This window comes from Phycodurus eques, chromosome 1, assembly GCF_024500275.1.
Source record: "Phycodurus eques isolate BA_2022a chromosome 1, UOR_Pequ_1.1, whole genome shotgun sequence".
NCBI classification, from domain to species: Eukaryota; Metazoa; Chordata; class Actinopteri; order Syngnathiformes; family Syngnathidae; genus Phycodurus; species Phycodurus eques.
The window spans coordinates 31368294-31384113 of NC_084525.1; the positions used below are offsets into that span (position 1 = coordinate 31368294).

General features: G+C 43.5%; 2 protein-coding genes across 7 annotated transcripts in view; both read right to left on the reverse strand.

Moving 5' to 3' along the window:
• Positions 1–8912, reverse strand: part of prkcz (protein kinase C, zeta) — a 121443-nt gene extending 112531 nt beyond the window's left edge. Inside the window, exons 1-4 of one of the 3 annotated variants that reach the window (XM_061687511.1) lie at positions 8843–8912; positions 3618–3739; positions 1954–2043; positions 1631–1681 (exon numbers count right to left, since the gene is read on the reverse strand). In XM_061687511.1, the coding sequence (XP_061543495.1) occupies positions 1631–1681; positions 1954–2043; positions 3618–3735 (259 nt within the window). In that variant the 5' untranslated portion in view covers positions 3736–3739; positions 8843–8912. Of the gene's footprint in view, positions 1–1630; positions 1682–1953; positions 2044–3617; positions 3740–3896; positions 7500–8842 lie in introns of those variants that run through there. The other 2 variants (XM_061687494.1, XM_061687503.1) reach the window with 2 other exon arrangements.
• The window catches only part of LOC133408539 (tumor necrosis factor receptor superfamily member 14-like), a 59246-nt gene continuing 51009 nt past the window's right edge, over positions 7584–15820 (reverse strand). For 3 of the 4 annotated variants that reach the window (XM_061687569.1, XM_061687560.1, XM_061687551.1), the window contains 2 exons: positions 13689–13776; positions 10923–13600 (listed from right to left, as the gene is read on the reverse strand). In XM_061687569.1, the coding sequence (XP_061543553.1) occupies positions 13357–13600; positions 13689–13776 (332 nt within the window). In that variant the 3' untranslated portion in view covers positions 10923–13356. Of the gene's footprint in view, positions 9109–10922; positions 13601–13688; positions 13777–15820 lie in introns of those variants that run through there. The other variant, XM_061687579.1, reaches the window with a different exon arrangement.

A 15820-nucleotide genomic window follows, 5' to 3' on the forward strand; every position in this document is an offset into this window, starting at 1 on the left:
CTCCCCCGATTGCTCAGTTTGGCCGGACGGCCAACTCTTGGAAAGGTTCTGATTGTCCCAAACATCTTCCACATCAGGATTATGGAGGCCACTGTGGTCTTAGGAACCTTAAGTGCAGCAGATTTTTTTTTGTAACCTTGGCCAGATCTGTGCCTTGCCACAATTCTGTTTCTGAGCTCTTCAGGCAGTTCCTTTGACCTCATGATTCTCATTTGCTCTGACATGCATTGTGAGCTGTAAGGTCTAATATAGACATGAGTGTGGCTTTCCTAATCAAGTCCAATCAGTATAATCAAACAGAACACCGGCGTTAAATATGTGAGTGTCACAGCAAAGGGTCTGAATAATTATGGCTGTGTGATAGTTCATTTTTTCTTTCTTAATAAATCAGCAACAATTTCACCAATTATGTTTTTTTTCTGTCAATATTGGGTGCTGTGTGTACATTAATGAGAGAAAAATGAACTTAAATGATTTTAACAAATGGCTGCAATATAACAGAGTGATAAATTTAACGGGGTCTGAAAACGTTCCGTACCCACTGTAGATGACCTACCTACCTGCCTACCCTACCTACAAATAACCTCTACATGGCTCCTTAGATGCATGTGCTTTTGAAAGGTAAAGTTACTTTCTATTGGTTATATGTACTGTACAAAGCACAGTGAAGTTTGCTCGCTGCATTTTACCCATCCATTTGTTCATTCATTCATTTATTTTCCATACCGCTTATCCTCACTAGAGTCGGGGGCGTGCTGGAGCCTATCCCAGCTATCTTTGGGCGGAAACCAGAGTACCCAGAGAAAACCCACGCAGCACGGGGAGAACATGCAAACGCCACACAGGCAAGGCCTGATTTGAACCCGGGTCCTCAGAACTGTGAGGCAGATGTGTTAACCAGTCGGCCTCTGTGCCTCCTTTAACCATCCAAGAGAAGCCAAATCCAGAGCTTGTGTCAGTACCTTGATCAAGAAACTGACTGGAAGTTGACTATACAATTTTTGGTTGTAGGGAGGAAACCGGAGCACCTGGAGAAAACTCACAAAGGCATGAGGAAAACAAGAAGGCTGGCCCAGAAGTCAGGTGTTAAAACAATCCTTGCAATGGACATTCGTGCTGTGAGGCAGCAGTACTATCCACTCTTTCAGTATGCCAGGGAAAGTGATGCCATGACAGAATTCAGCCTCCATGATGTGGCTGAGGTGTAGTGTGTAACATAACAGCATCCACAATAACAATGCTGTTACTGCTGCTGTCACTTATAAGTCGACATTACACCGATTTGATCGGGCTGATCGGTATCGGCCGATATTTAGCATTTTATGCTGATCGGCTTTAATGTCATATTTTGCCGATCCGATCAATGACGTCATTGATCGGCTCCGCAAAAGACATCAACTCCGCGTCGGCGCGTGCATACAGTTTGAAAAAATAGTCATTGATTTAAAGTATGTTGTATAATCATGCAACCCTGGGAAAAGAACCTTTAAAATAATTAATCAAAAGCCCCAAATTCATCTGATATTCATGCCCTTGAGCAAATCACAGCTGTATACATTATACTGTATGTTTGTATACGCCACATTTCCGTGAACAAGCTCAGCTATGAAAAGATAACTGTTCAACTCACTGTCCTCTCCAGGGCATGGCATTCCAGGCTGCTCCGGAATACTTGGGAAGACTGTGTAGAAAATCACAGTGAGTGAGAAACTAAGTATTTTACTTCCCCTTCAAGTTTAAACAATGGGGAAAATCTGGATGGACATAATGCTCATACTAAAGAAAAAGCAAATGAAAAACAAGGTAACTACTGGCTGGATGTCAGAAAAACAGTGGTGGATAGTTGAATACATACACTATATTACTGACTTTCATAAGCTAGATTTGACTTAATTGTTGTGGGATCTGTTATTTTGCACAGGCTAGAATCAACTAAATTTGGAGTTAACTTACCATGCAACAGCAGTCCAGATCTTTGGCTTCGATTGTAAATACGAAATGCCTCCTCCAGCTCCAGCGGAGATGAGATGGTACAAGGGTCTCCTGCAAACATTCACACACAAAGTGAATTAGAATCACATCGAATCTTGCTGGGCTTCAAGGTTAGACAGTTCATTTTCAGTGGTCTAGCATTTGGAATCATCAAAATTCCTTTTAGAAACTATTGGAGATATCTTTTCTTCTATCTCCGTACTTTGTTATTATCATAGCTCTCATACTTTTTATTGGAAAATTCCTGTTAAAATTTGTATACCAAAAGTAGTCTGGTGTGTTCTTGAAGGACAGCAGTTGAACAGTTTTGATTTGTCAAATTCTGATCTTAAATGACACTCTGGGCCCCTGCACAGCCTGGGCTAACTATGGCTGGGAGCAGGCCTGTATTTTAGTTAACCACAAGTTCAAATTCGTTTCCATCAAGGGTTTTTTGGTTTAGAGAGGCTATTTTTAGAAATGTGATCACTTTTAACAATTCCACTGTAGAAGTGTTTCTTTTAATTTTTTCAGTAATTTTTTTTGACAAAGTGGAACATTTTGAAATGAAATAAATGTGTAAAAATAATTGCTGTGCTAATATGGGGCAAATATGTGTTTTTTCAGCGTGCATAATGTGAATGTATAGCATGAAATGCTCATACCTACAAAAGTGGTACCCTAGAGAACATGTTGCCATGCATCCTGTTGCCATGGAACAACATCTAACATTTATGTTTTCAGATCCTTGTACAAACCCCAATTCCATGAAGTTGGGACGTTGTGCAAAACATAAAAACAAAACAATGATTTGCAAATCCTTTTCAACCTATATTCAATTGATTACACCACAAAGACAAGATATTTAATGTTCAAACTGATGAACGTTATTGTTTTTTTGCAAATATTCCCTAATTATACTCCAATAACACCAGTTTGGAATATTCCACAGGTGAACAGGTTCATTGGAAAAAGGTCAGTCATCCCCAAAGGTTGTTCAGTTCTTCACAAGCAGTAACTGCATCAGAAGTTGTACAGCAAGCTAGAATGGGAAAGAATTCTACCGACAAAGCTTCAACAATTAGTGACTTTTGTTCTCAAATGCTTATTGAGTGTTGTAAAAAGGAAAGCTGATGTAACACAGTGGTAAACATGCCCCTGTCCATGTTTTTTTGAAACATGTTGCAGGCATAAAATTCAGAATGAGTGAATATTTGAGAAAAAAAGGTTTAGCAGTGTGAACATGAAATATCTTGTCTTTGTAGTGTATTCCATTGAACATAGGTTGAAAACGATTTGCAAATCATTGTAGAGTGGAACTCCGATTTAACTGATGATGCAAACATTAGTTTGTATTTAACTCGTATGTTGTTTTTTCAACGTACTTGACTTGAAAGGAATTAATGAAAACTGGTGCTGCAAAAGACAGACTATAGCCAACACATCCCATCACAGGGAATTGAAACAGTTGCAGAAATGTGTATATACTGTAGATAAATTGCTTGAAATAATATTTGTTGCCAGTGTGTGCACTCCATTATGAAATGACTGGCATTATTTTTTCACAATTTAGTGACACTAACTTTAATGGCAATGCACTTACTCTAAAGAAAATATCGCAAAACTTGGACACTCTTGAGGCATACCTTCATCATCAATCCACTTGAGTGTGATGGGCTGCTGTCTGGTAAGGCTGCACATCGTTCTCACCTCCTCACAAAGCTCCTCGAAAGTTAAAGTGGCAGCCAGGTCTGTGATCAACATGTCTCTAAATGCACACACACACACACACACACACACACACACACACACACACACACGTAAACACGCATGCGTACACTCGTGACTGTAGAGACGCTTCTCCCGACTGTTCTTTGCTCATTAATCCATTGCTCGAGTTGGTCTTCCAACTCAGGCCACCTCACCTTGTTTCCGCGTTTTGTTTTTCTTTATTTTTCCGCGGAAAATCATCTTCATCTTCTTGACTTGGCGAAGCTCATTTTCCTACTTCCTCCACTTGCGAACCATGGATTCGTTGATCTTGAATTCTCTCGCTGCTGCGGCTGCTCGATTCCCATATTCCTCCGCGTAACTAATAGCTTGCAGTTTAAACAGTGCTTCGTAAGCGTGTCTCCTCGGATGTGACATTTTCGGGGGTCCTGAGCCAAACCGATGCACATACCGGAACTATATACCTACTGGGGGCGTGTCTTTAGCCTTCTCTGTCACGCGCACCCTTTCCCCTTTACGGCCGCATACTTTCCTCAGTCACGTCTGCCTTCCTCTATATAAGCAGCGTGTTGGCAGGAAATGCTCCCAGTCAGTCAAGCGGAGCGCTCATTAAAGTCACACAACAACATTTACAGATTTTGGAACTTGGTGCACACATAAGGCGTGCCCCATTATAAGGCGCCCCGTCCATTTTGGAGAAAATGTACGACTTTTAATTGCGCCTTATGGTCGCGAAAATACGGTTGTTTCACTTTTTAAGTGACCTACTAAAATAAATGTCCTTTTACATCTTATTCTATTTATTGAGATGCACCTCTATACTGTATGTGCCTTGTAATAGACAAGTGAAAAGTCCTCAACTTAAGTCAATGGGGATATAGGCTCCAGCTCAGCTGTGACCCTAAACATTAGAAATGGTATAAAAAGGGTGGAAATTACTTTTGGGGCCACATTCCAAAGCTAGAACACTTTCCAATGTTTCTTTGTTGCCGTTTCAACACAGGCAGCACCATTCTTTACAATAAAATGCCAACAGTGTCCTGCAAAAAGTGGGTGAGTAACATTTAAAAGGCTGCACTCTTTGTATTGCTCTGCTTTTTTGGGTTGGGGCGGGTGGGGTCGAGCAAGAGATCCGTTCCCTGAAAAAGTTTAACAAATACTGATCTAAGTGGAGCTGCACTGTAGCTCCAACAATGACGACAACTGTAAAGGGGGTACACACATAGGCCTACTGATTTTTAACATCTGAACCATTTTCATTATGTTAATGGAGAGACCCTACACATGATGAGGAAAAAAACTAAATCAGCATGTGTATGCTTACTGCTCTTATCATGTGTGGTGTACTCAAGATGACCACCACAGCAAACTACACACACAACCAGATCTCCACCGACAATCGTGAGACTCCTCCCATAAACCAGATGTTTGTTAAGTATGCGTTACCATGACGGAGTCCATGGATCGGCCGACCTAGGTGTTGACTGAGCGCATCAGGATTTGTAATTGTAATTATTGAATGGGTATAACATTTAGGTCTGGTACCCGCTTAAGGATTTTTTAAGTCTTAAAATATTCTCTTTATATCTGCCACTGAGTGCGCACATGAAGATAAAAAAAATCATAATAATAATAATAATCAGGCATTTGACAGTTTCGGTCATACTGTTTGTGGTGTGCTCCAATAATCTCAACACCAAACACCGCTCAAAGATTCTGTTACACCAACGAACTAGAATCCAATCCTCCAAGGCAGAGCTCACATGATCAAACAAAAAAGAGGAAGAAGAGACACTACGGGATATATTCCATCAATGTTTTCTGAGTGTTGCCGAAGGGCCCAGAGGCGGGAGTGTTGCAGAATGGTGATGTCAATTAAGACTCGCTTTAGGAAATACTTGAGTGTCGTCTGTGTAGGTGTTCATTGTGATGGGTCAAATGCAGAGAACAAATTTCGTGAGCATGCATGCATGTTCATGACAATAAAATATGATTCTTCTTCTTCTTCTGGTGAACCCACTGGTACGAAATACGTTTCACATCACAATTCACAGAGTCACGATTTGGGAATAGTCATCATTCACCACACACATGAATATTTTTGGTTGTAAATATCAAACACCGGATAAGCGGTAGAAAATGGATGGATGGATGGATATCAAACACGTTGAATATTTAAGCTTGTCGGCCTGGACCCGTTTCAAACAGCCATTATCGGGACCAATTCACTCTTAACATACCTCAGACCACATGATAATCTAAAGGATAACTTTATGAAACATAAAATAGTCTGCCGTTTGTCCTCCTTGGTCGGGGAAGGGCCAAGTATTTTTTTGGTGTAAAAATATTAATTTTTTGTTAGCTCATATTTGATCACGTGAGATTTGGAGGGCTGGATTCTAGATTGGTGGTGGAGAGGACGAGGGGGTTGATCGAAGTTTGACTGGAAAATATTTTGCCGATTATTCACGATGCACAAGGGGAGTGATCACCGAGGTGACCCCTGGCCCTGGCTACGCCCCTGCCTGTAGCTTGATAGTTCCTGGCACATGAATTGGTACTTCTTTTGTCTGAGCTCTGTTGTCAAATGCACATGGCATCCCGTAAACAAATGAGGGTGTGTCTTTCCATCTTAAATTATCCACATGCATTCCTGCTATTCATGTCTTGCAACATTTATTTTATTACTTTTTTTTTTTTTTTAAATAAAGTCAGCATGTGATTGGAAAGACGCCGCACAAAGGTGGCCAAAAACTACCTACTAAGGTATGTATGATAATTGTCTTTGATTGAATTTGATTACAATAAATACAGTACAGTCGTTCCTGAGTTTATTGTTAGGAGCAAAAGCAGTGGCACCCCCGGTTAGAACTAAACAAAGTACATTTGCCTGTGACATGGCAAAAGGTTGAAGTCAAACAAAGCAGAAAACAATAGAAGCGGTACAGTATTACTGTTTCTCCAATTCACATAACACTTGTTGACAGAAGCTCCACACACGGCCTGCCATTAGTCTCTGTACAACAGGTGTTTCCCCGTTGTCACTGGACCGCTCTCAATGGACTGTATTAATTTTTACCCATTGGTTTTTGCTTGACACTTACCCGCAGTAATGCGCTTTAATTTTCACCGACTCCGACTCCGACTCCGACTCATGGTCCATTACGGCTCCATTTGACGCTAGCATATGCATTGTACAGTTTGTCAATCTGCCAAGGCCAACTCAAATCTCTTTCCGTCCTCTGATCCACCGCCCGATAACTTTCAAAGATAAATATCTGTTCTGTGACACACTGGAAAGTAAACTTAGCGAAGTTTCTTGGGTTGCGATAACGTCGGGAGTTTCGCAGGCGTCCAAGTTAAACTTTCTTTCAAAACTCAAAAGTTCCGGCTGTACATTTCAAAATAAAATAAGCGCCGAGTGAAGTCAATGCGCAACTGCACGGAATTTTAGTATTACCTTTTAATTTGAAGTAAATCATTATGTTTGGATATCCATTGGCCAGCTGAAAACAACTTGACATCTTCTTATGGTTCGCTATGGTTACGGTAGTCAAAAATCACCACCTACCCTATTTCTTATGCTTCAAACTAAGACTGTAACAGCTATCTGTTTGTCTTTATGTGCGCCCTGCGACTGGCTGGCGACCAGTTCATGGTGTAGTCCGCCTTAGGCCAGCACCCCGTGACCCTGAACAGGATTTATCAGGAAAGATGACAAACCATATATTACATATATATTATATGGTGGTTGCAATTGTCATGCCTGTCTCCGCCATCGTACATAAAATAACAAAGACGATACATTAAAGTAAACAAAATACTGTATACATATTTAAAAAGAAAAAAAAACAAAAAACAGTATAATTACGATCAGAAAACTGTCTGTCTGTGTAGACTACCATCCTCCCAGAAAGTATAGCAGGAACTTTTCATGGTCTGTGTTTTGGTTTGTGTTTAGTTTTGTTCCATGTTTTCCTGTGTTTTATGTTTGTCGTGTGCTCATTAGGTTGTTGTGTCCACCTGTTCTCGTCTACTTTGTGTCGACCAATCAGCTCTCTCCAGCCACTGGTGTCTTGTCCAGGTGTTCCTCGTTGTCTCGTCAATCTGTTTGTATTTAGTTCCCTGGTTTCTTTCAGTTCTTGTCGGTTCATTGTCGTTGTCACATGTCTTTGCCGTGTCATAGCCGTCAGTTGTCTTTATCATTGCGGTATGTCATTGTCAGGTGTCATTTTCCCTATCTATTCCACGTCTTACTCACAGGTCATAGTTTGTTTCCAGTTTTAGATATTCAAGTGTTTCTTTGTTACTTTGGTTTGGTTGTTATCTGTTGTGGGACTTCGTTCAGTTTTGCTTTATCCAATATCCTTGTTTTCCTTTTTTGAAGATTAAATATTATTTTATTAAAATATTATTATTTTGAGGACTCCCGCACTCCTGCCTTGCCTCCCTGGGTCCACCATGTTCTTGCCTTGCGTTCCTCTCCTTCGCCCTAACCACGTACGTGACAGAATGAACAGAACAGGACCCAACGGGAAGAACATGGCGTCACCCTGTACACCACCAAACTACCTCTCACCGTCCTCAGCCTGCCATCCATACCTACCCTCCTCCAGTAAGCCCTATCGTTCAGTCTTTTCTGTCCTTTCATCGGGTCCCCCCACTTGTCCTAGTTATTCACCATGCCCTACTATTTTTCATCTACGTTTCTTTAGATTCTGATTTTTCTGATAGTGAAGATGGCCCTGATTTAGTTAACCTCCTGTTTGATTCTGACTGTGACACAGATTTAGATTTTTCTGGTTCCTTCCCTCGTTTATCCCGTCCTCGTCAATTTTTGTCACGTCTCCCCGTTTCCAAGCCAAGCGAGTCCAAATCCTTTCCCTCGGACCTTTTCTTGGGCACCCGTTTGGCCATCTACCCGGGACCGCCGCGTGGTGGCCAACGGAGGCGCCCAAGTAAAGGTCAAATTTTGCCCCCTCGTTTAAAATTTTTTGTCACTTAATTTTTCACCTGTTCCCACACGTTGTTCCACGGCTCCAATTAAGTCACGTCTAGTCAAACCTGCCACCATGTTCAGTACCAGCCATTTTTCCTAGTTCACCTTCCCGAGACCTTGTGCACTCTGCCGCTCCCGTACCCTCTACTCCCAAACCTCAATGGCGGCAGGCTGAGGAAGCGACTGCAGGCTCCCGTTCCGGCTCCTCGGCAGCTGCGGCAGGCTCCCGTTCCGGCTCCTCTGCAGCTGCGGCAGGCTCCCGTTCCGGCTCCTCGGCAGCTGCGGCAGGCTCCCGTTCCGGCTCCTCGGCAGCTGCGGCAGGCTCCCGTTCCGGCTCCCGTTCCGGCAGCTGCGGCAGGCTCCCGTTCCGGCAGCTGCGGCAGGCTCCCGTTCCGGCTCCTCGGCAGCTGCGGCACGTAAGCCACAAAAGTTCATAGCTAAGAAGGCTGGCTGTTCACAGAGTGCTGTGTCCAAGCATATCAATGGAAGGACAAAATGTGGCAGGAGAAGATGCACCAGCAAAAGAGATGACCGTGGGCTGCAGCGGATTATCAAACAGACAGAGAATCCAGAGAGAGTGGAATAAGACGGGAGTCCCAGTTTAAAAAACCACCACATTCAGACACTTCAGGGAGATGGGCTACAACTGTCAGGTTCCTCGGGTCAAGCCGCTTCTGAGCCTGACCCAACATAGGAAGCATTTCAACTGGGCCAAGGAGAAGGTGTAGATTTATAAAAAATGTAAACATTCAAACATATTAGGTATATAAGTATTCACATCCTTTGCTATGACACTCCAACTTAAGATCAGGTGCAACTGATTTCCATTGATCATCCTTGAGATGCTTCTACAACTAGAATGGAGTCCACCTGTGGTAAATTCAGTTGATTGAAAATCATTTGGAATAGCACACACCTGTCTATAAAAGGTCTCATAGTTGACAGTGCATATGAGAGAGAGCGGAAACCAAGCAATGAAGTCGAAGGAATCTTCTGCAGATCTCCGAGACCGACTTGTGTCAAGGCACAATTGTCTGTACCAACAACCCACAGCACAGCCCTGCACACACAACGCTTCTGCGGTCCACTCCTTTCCTGCTGCCACAACTCACAAGCGCAACCGCCTGCCTCCCGCACCGCCTGGCCTTGCGAAATGCTTACAATGACAGCCTCATGGACATCAAGCATCGCTGAACCAGATTTGCTGAGGTTGATGCCAGATACTGGACAAGGGAGGGGACGCAGAGTGGGGTAGAAGATGCTTCAATTGTGGAAAGAAGGGACTTTTGCTTTTGCACTCTTAGTGGCAATCGATGGTGGGGGACCAGTTCGTCCGGCCTCTGGCTGACTCCTGGCGGCCGCAAAGACAGCGCGTTGCTTAACTGGTGATATACAAACACACACAAACACTGCATTGCTGTTTCTTTTTATTTTTCTGCAATGAAGACACACTTAGCACAGATAACATTGCTTCGCTTGGGGGAGTTATCACCAGATATTCATTTACACACTTATGGAGTTAAGGTATGCAACTATGAAGCATAATAGATAGATCCCTTTGAATTAGAAAGAGGTCCTCCCATCCCCCTCTAAAAAACCAGTCCAAGTTGAATTACCATTATATCTTGATCTATCAACGCTGTCGTTTGTTCTTTTGCTTTTTTTGTTGTTTTGTTATGACTACAAAAGACGAGGGATAACAAAGATAACCATTAACAACAACCATGACTAATGCAGATGGGAATATCGAATTACCTGAAATGGAGATTTATTACTTGTCAGAGGATCTATTCCCCACGTAGATTTTTGGTCTGGGACCTAAGGTGTAGCAGTTTGGAATTGCTTGAACGAATCTACAGTCGGCCGGGGATGATGTAACTTGGCATGGGGCCTTAGAGACGTTAGGGGCTGTGTGAATTCTATCGTACACGAGAAACACTCCTCTCACCTGTCTGCTGCGTGTTGGCTCCGCAACAACACAGTGCTGTTGTTGTTGACTTCCATGTTGTGACTTCCTCACTGCCCCCTTCTCATTACTCGGCGGGAGCGGCTGAGTTGATAGCGCTCACAGAGCCCTGCTGCCTAGCAGAAGGTACTGTACATCTGTCACAATCTACAATGACTCTCGTTATGCCTTTCAAGTGGTTCATGACTTGGGCGCTGTTGGATTTATCTCACCAAACATTCTAATGAATAAACACAAAAGGAATGAAGACGTTGGTCATTTTACTCATGAGGAGGGCGCATGGGAGATTGTTCAGATTACAGCCTCTCAACACGCTCTAAACAATCTCTCCCGTCGCTCCTGCATTTATTTGAAAATAGGGAGGTTTCTAAGTTTACAAGACATAACGTACTAAGCTACAAGACACAACACACTAAGGGTAGGGTTTCAAGGTGAAAACATGGCACCTGCCACGTCCCGGCCACGTCCTTCTCTCAGATGATTCCTGCTGAGTCATCTTCTTGAAGGCGAGACATCTTTCTTTCTAAACATTGTCCATAATACTAATGCAAGCTAAGCAAATAAATGATAACTTCTACAATATATCTAACAGGCGCCCTCTGGCGCCATCACATCTTTTTGAAATCTGACGGTAAACCTATTCTTCACCATGACGAGGTTGTTGCTCTCCTCGACGCCATGCTCCTCCTTTCTATTATTGCTGTCTGCAAATGTACAGCATACACCAACATGTCTGACCCTGTCTCCCAAGGGAATGCCAAGACTGCATCGCTCCTACCTTCTCCATCTTTCCATCTCTACTCACTCATCCCCACGCTCGCACGCGCCTCTTATTCTCACTGACCTTTGACTTACACTTTTTTCGGGGACGGAAGTGGTTGGAGAGGGATTTGGAGCTTCATGAATGAAATTGTCATCGGCACCGGAATCTATCAGGGCTGTAATGGGGGTGTTATGAGCAGAAACTAGGTCATGCGGAAGGAAGAGCTAGAGAAAATGGAGGTTTGGCTCACCACGACGTTCTCGGATCGCGGTGAGCCTGGTCTTTTGGTCCTAGGGGGCAAGAGGAAATGAAATAACCTGATGGACCGCAATAGATGCACAGCTGCTGGATGACACAATACTGACGCTCCTGGGGATCTAAACGTGTTTTTCCAATTTGCATGGGCTCATCGGGTGCAACAGGGAGTGATGAAAAGGCAGTAGATGGTGCAGGAAGCGGGTGAGAAGCTGACTGCGTGGTGCTCGGAGTGGAAGGGACTTCACGCGAGCGGACCGCCCTCTCTCGCAGTCTGTTATCCAGACGGATGGAAAGGGCGATGAGCTCTTTGAGAGAGAGAGAGAGAGAGAGAGAGAGCGATGAGGGCTCGTCCCGGACCGTGAGCTCATCCTTGAGTTGTTCTGAAAGGCCATTCGAAAAAAATCCCCCTAAGCGCAGCGTCATCCCACCTGCAAGTATACGGAACTCAATAGAGTACTCTGCTACAGACTGAGTGAGCACCTTGAGTGAGCGTGAGGAGGCGACTGGTGGCTTCTCTCCCCTGAACGGGGTGATCAAATACTTTAAGAGTTCAGAGGAAAAGGAATCAAATGACTGGAGTACCGGGGAAGAGTTGTGCCATTTAGGTGCTTTGCCGTGGAGGAGGTCAGTGACATGTGCTACCTTGGATTGTTCAGTGGGATAACTGTAAGGTTGAAGGTTGAAAACTAGGGTGCAGTTGAGAAGAAATTGGCTACAAGTGCCAAAGAAGTCCCCGGAGAAGGGTTCGGGTGGTGGCACATGAGGTTCTTTGTAAGGGAAGCGGTGTAGCTTGGAGGGTGCGGGCTCAGAATGGGTACTTACTGGGAGTTGAGAGGATTGCATCTTTGAAGAAAGGAGGGAGACCTGTTGCAAAACGGAGTGTAGAGTTTCTTTGATTTCTTGTAACGGCTTGTCCTGACGTCCTATGTGGGCGCCTTGGAGGGTTAGTGCATTCTTAAGCGCCTCCGGGGTTGCTGGGTCCATGATGGCCAAAGTATTGTCACAAATGGAGAGGAGCTGGACCCAAGAGCAGACGGAGGCGGATAGGTTATGATGAACAGTTTATTAGAGAAAGTAATGGAAGTTGTCCTTGAGGTGCGTTGGCGGACAGTGGAGGAAGGGATGCGCGGCAGGCAGTGGCGAGGACAGAGGGCTGGCTTGGCGGTGGGGTGGCAAGAATTACATAGACCAGGAGCACGGGGAAAACACTGAGGATAAGTAGAGATACGGGTCATAAAAGGAGACGAGGGATCGTGTAGCTTATGTGAGGCAGGTGACCCGTGGTACCGCTTGGAGAACCTGCAATACTTTGGCAATCAGGCAGGCTTATATGCAGGTGGTGACGAACGCTGATTGGTGACAGGTGCGCGGCTTAGGAAGGTGCTGGAAAGAGAGGGGGGAGAGAGAGCGATAGGGCACAAAGCGCCACCCAGGCTCCAACAGCAGTACTGCAGGGCAGCGCATGGCATATTCTTTTTATTATCCCATAGTTTACTTCAATAGTTCGTTTTTGTGTGACTAATTATCAATGAGCTTAATTGTTTCTTTCCTCCCTTCCCAGTGACTCTACCGGCCTCCCTTTTCTCTCAAGGACAAGATAACTGTGTGAATAGGTCTGTGTTCTTTTCTCTTTCTTTTCTTCTTTTCTCATCTCCCTCCCATTTTAGTTTAACTGTGCGTTTGTTCTTCAGAGACAGTGAGAGGCGTGAAGCAACTGCAGGTTCCTCTCGACTGTCTCGCTCTTTGCAAAGCTTTGTTTTTTTCCCCCTTTCTTGTAAAAAACAAAAACAAAATGGGAACTAAAACACAAATTAAAATGACGCTGACAAAGCACATATGAAAATGTTTTTCTCCACATTCAGCATCAGTTGACGCAGTTCCTGGTTTTATCAGAAGACTTTTGGATTCACATCTGGAATGACAGATATATTTTAGAAAAAACAAAGACAGTGAAATCAATGCTAGAACAAATCAGGAATTTGACGTGAAGCTTCACTCACTTTGTGTGTGGCTGACAAGCTGTATATTTTCCATTTGAAAAGGTTTCACCAACGCACTCTGAACATACAGTGTCATTAAACGGTGTTCCTGTAAATGTAGATTACGCTGTTAAAATCAAGCTTATTCTCAGGAAAAACTACCTGTCCTGGTAAGAGGTAGGGGTGGCTCGCATCCTTTGTTGGATTTGCGATGGCAGGTACCTCAACAGACTATAAAACTGTCTCTGTGAAGCAATCTCTAATTAGCAGACTCAAAAACCCTGGAATGCCACTGCCTCTGGCCAAGCTTGTGCAGGATGTTCTTTTTAATCGATATAGTCTCTAAAGACTGGTAGAGAATTCTTGCTTGAGTTCTGACTAGAACGACAACAGCATTTTTCTCCTACTGTTCCATGTTTGTCATGTGCTCATTTGGTTGTTGTGTCCACCTGTTCTCGTCTACCTTGTCGACCAATCAGCTCTCTCCAGCCACTCGTCTTGTCCAGGTGTTCCTCGTTGTCTCGTCAATCTGTTTGTATTTAGTTCACTGGTTTCTTTCAGTTCTTGTCGGTTCATTGTCGTTGTCACGTCTTTGCAGTATGTCATTGTCAGGTGTCATTGTCTCTGTCTGTGCCATGTCATAGTCGTTCAGTTATTTCATCAGTCATTTCTTGTTTTGGGTTTACTCAAGTGTTTCTTTGATTAGATTTTGGACTCTGTTAATTTAGAATTTAGACTTTTTCATGATCCTTGTTTTCCTTTGTTTTTGGAATTAAATATAATTTCTTTATATACTCCTGCGTTGCTTCACTGCACTTCAGTCCTCCATGTTCTTGCCTTGCCTTCCTCGCCTTCGAACAAACCCCAAACGTGACAACAACAGAGTCAACACATTAGCTCCCTATAACATCCAGAATACATTTTTGGGGGGAAGAACACATTCAGGTATCTGCTTCAAATGAAAAGAGACTAAAAATATATTTTGTTGATAGTTTGTGAATCAGAATCGTCTTTATCAGAATCAGAATGATCTTTATTTGCCAAGTATGTCCAAAAAACACAAGGAATTTGTCTCCGGTAGTTGGAGCCGCTCTAGTATGACAACAGACAGTCAATTGACAGAGAACACTTTCGAGATATAAAGACATTGACAAAAAAAAAAACAGTCACTGAGCAGTAAAGGGTTGCTAGTAATCTGGTAATGCCGGTAAAAAAATTTTTTTGACAATTGTGCAAAAAGAGTCCTCTACCACTTAGAGCAGTTCGAATGACTAATATTGCAATAGTCCGGTGCAATGACCATTGTGCAAAGGGCGCCGAGACAAAGGGAGTGTATGCGGTTTAAAGTGACGAGTAGTGTGATAATCTGGGACAATGTTGGTTGTGCAAATGTTGCAGATACTCCTCAATCAGTGTGCAAATGGAGCAGATGCTACTCTGGCATGAGTGGCCAAGTATGTCCAAAAAACACAATGAATTTGTCTCCGGTAGTCAATTGACAGAGAACACTTTTGAGACATAAAGACATTGACAAAAAACAGTCACTGAGCAATAAAGGGTTGCTAGTTATCTGGTAATGCCAGTAAATTAGTTTTTTCTTTTTTTTGACAATTGTGCAAAAAGATGCAGAGTCCTCTAGCACTTAGAGCAGTTCGAAAGACTAATAATGCAAAAGTCCGGTGCAATGACAATTGTGCAAAGGGTGCCGAGACTTCAAGCAAGTAGTGCGATAATCTGGGACAATGTTGATTGTACAAATGTTGCAGATACTCCTCAATCAGTGTGCAAATGGAACAGATGCTACTCTGGCATGAGTGGCCAGTATTTGTCAACAACAGATATGCAAATAGTGCAGCGTGGCGAGACTACTACAGTGAGTGTACGGGTAATGTATAATTGGCCCCACAGAAATGTGATGTTGTAATGGAATTGTAGGTTAATGGAATTGTAGGTTAGGTGTTTAAGAAGTTGATTGCAAGAGGGAAGAAGCTGTTGGAATGTCTGCTAGTTCTAGTTTGCATTGATCGGTAGCGCCTACCTGAGGGAAGGAGCTGACCGGAATGTGGAGGGTCCGAGAGGATTTTTCACGCTCTTGTCTTAGTTTTGGCAGCGTGCAAGTCCTCAAGGGTGTGTAGGGGGGTACCGACAATCCC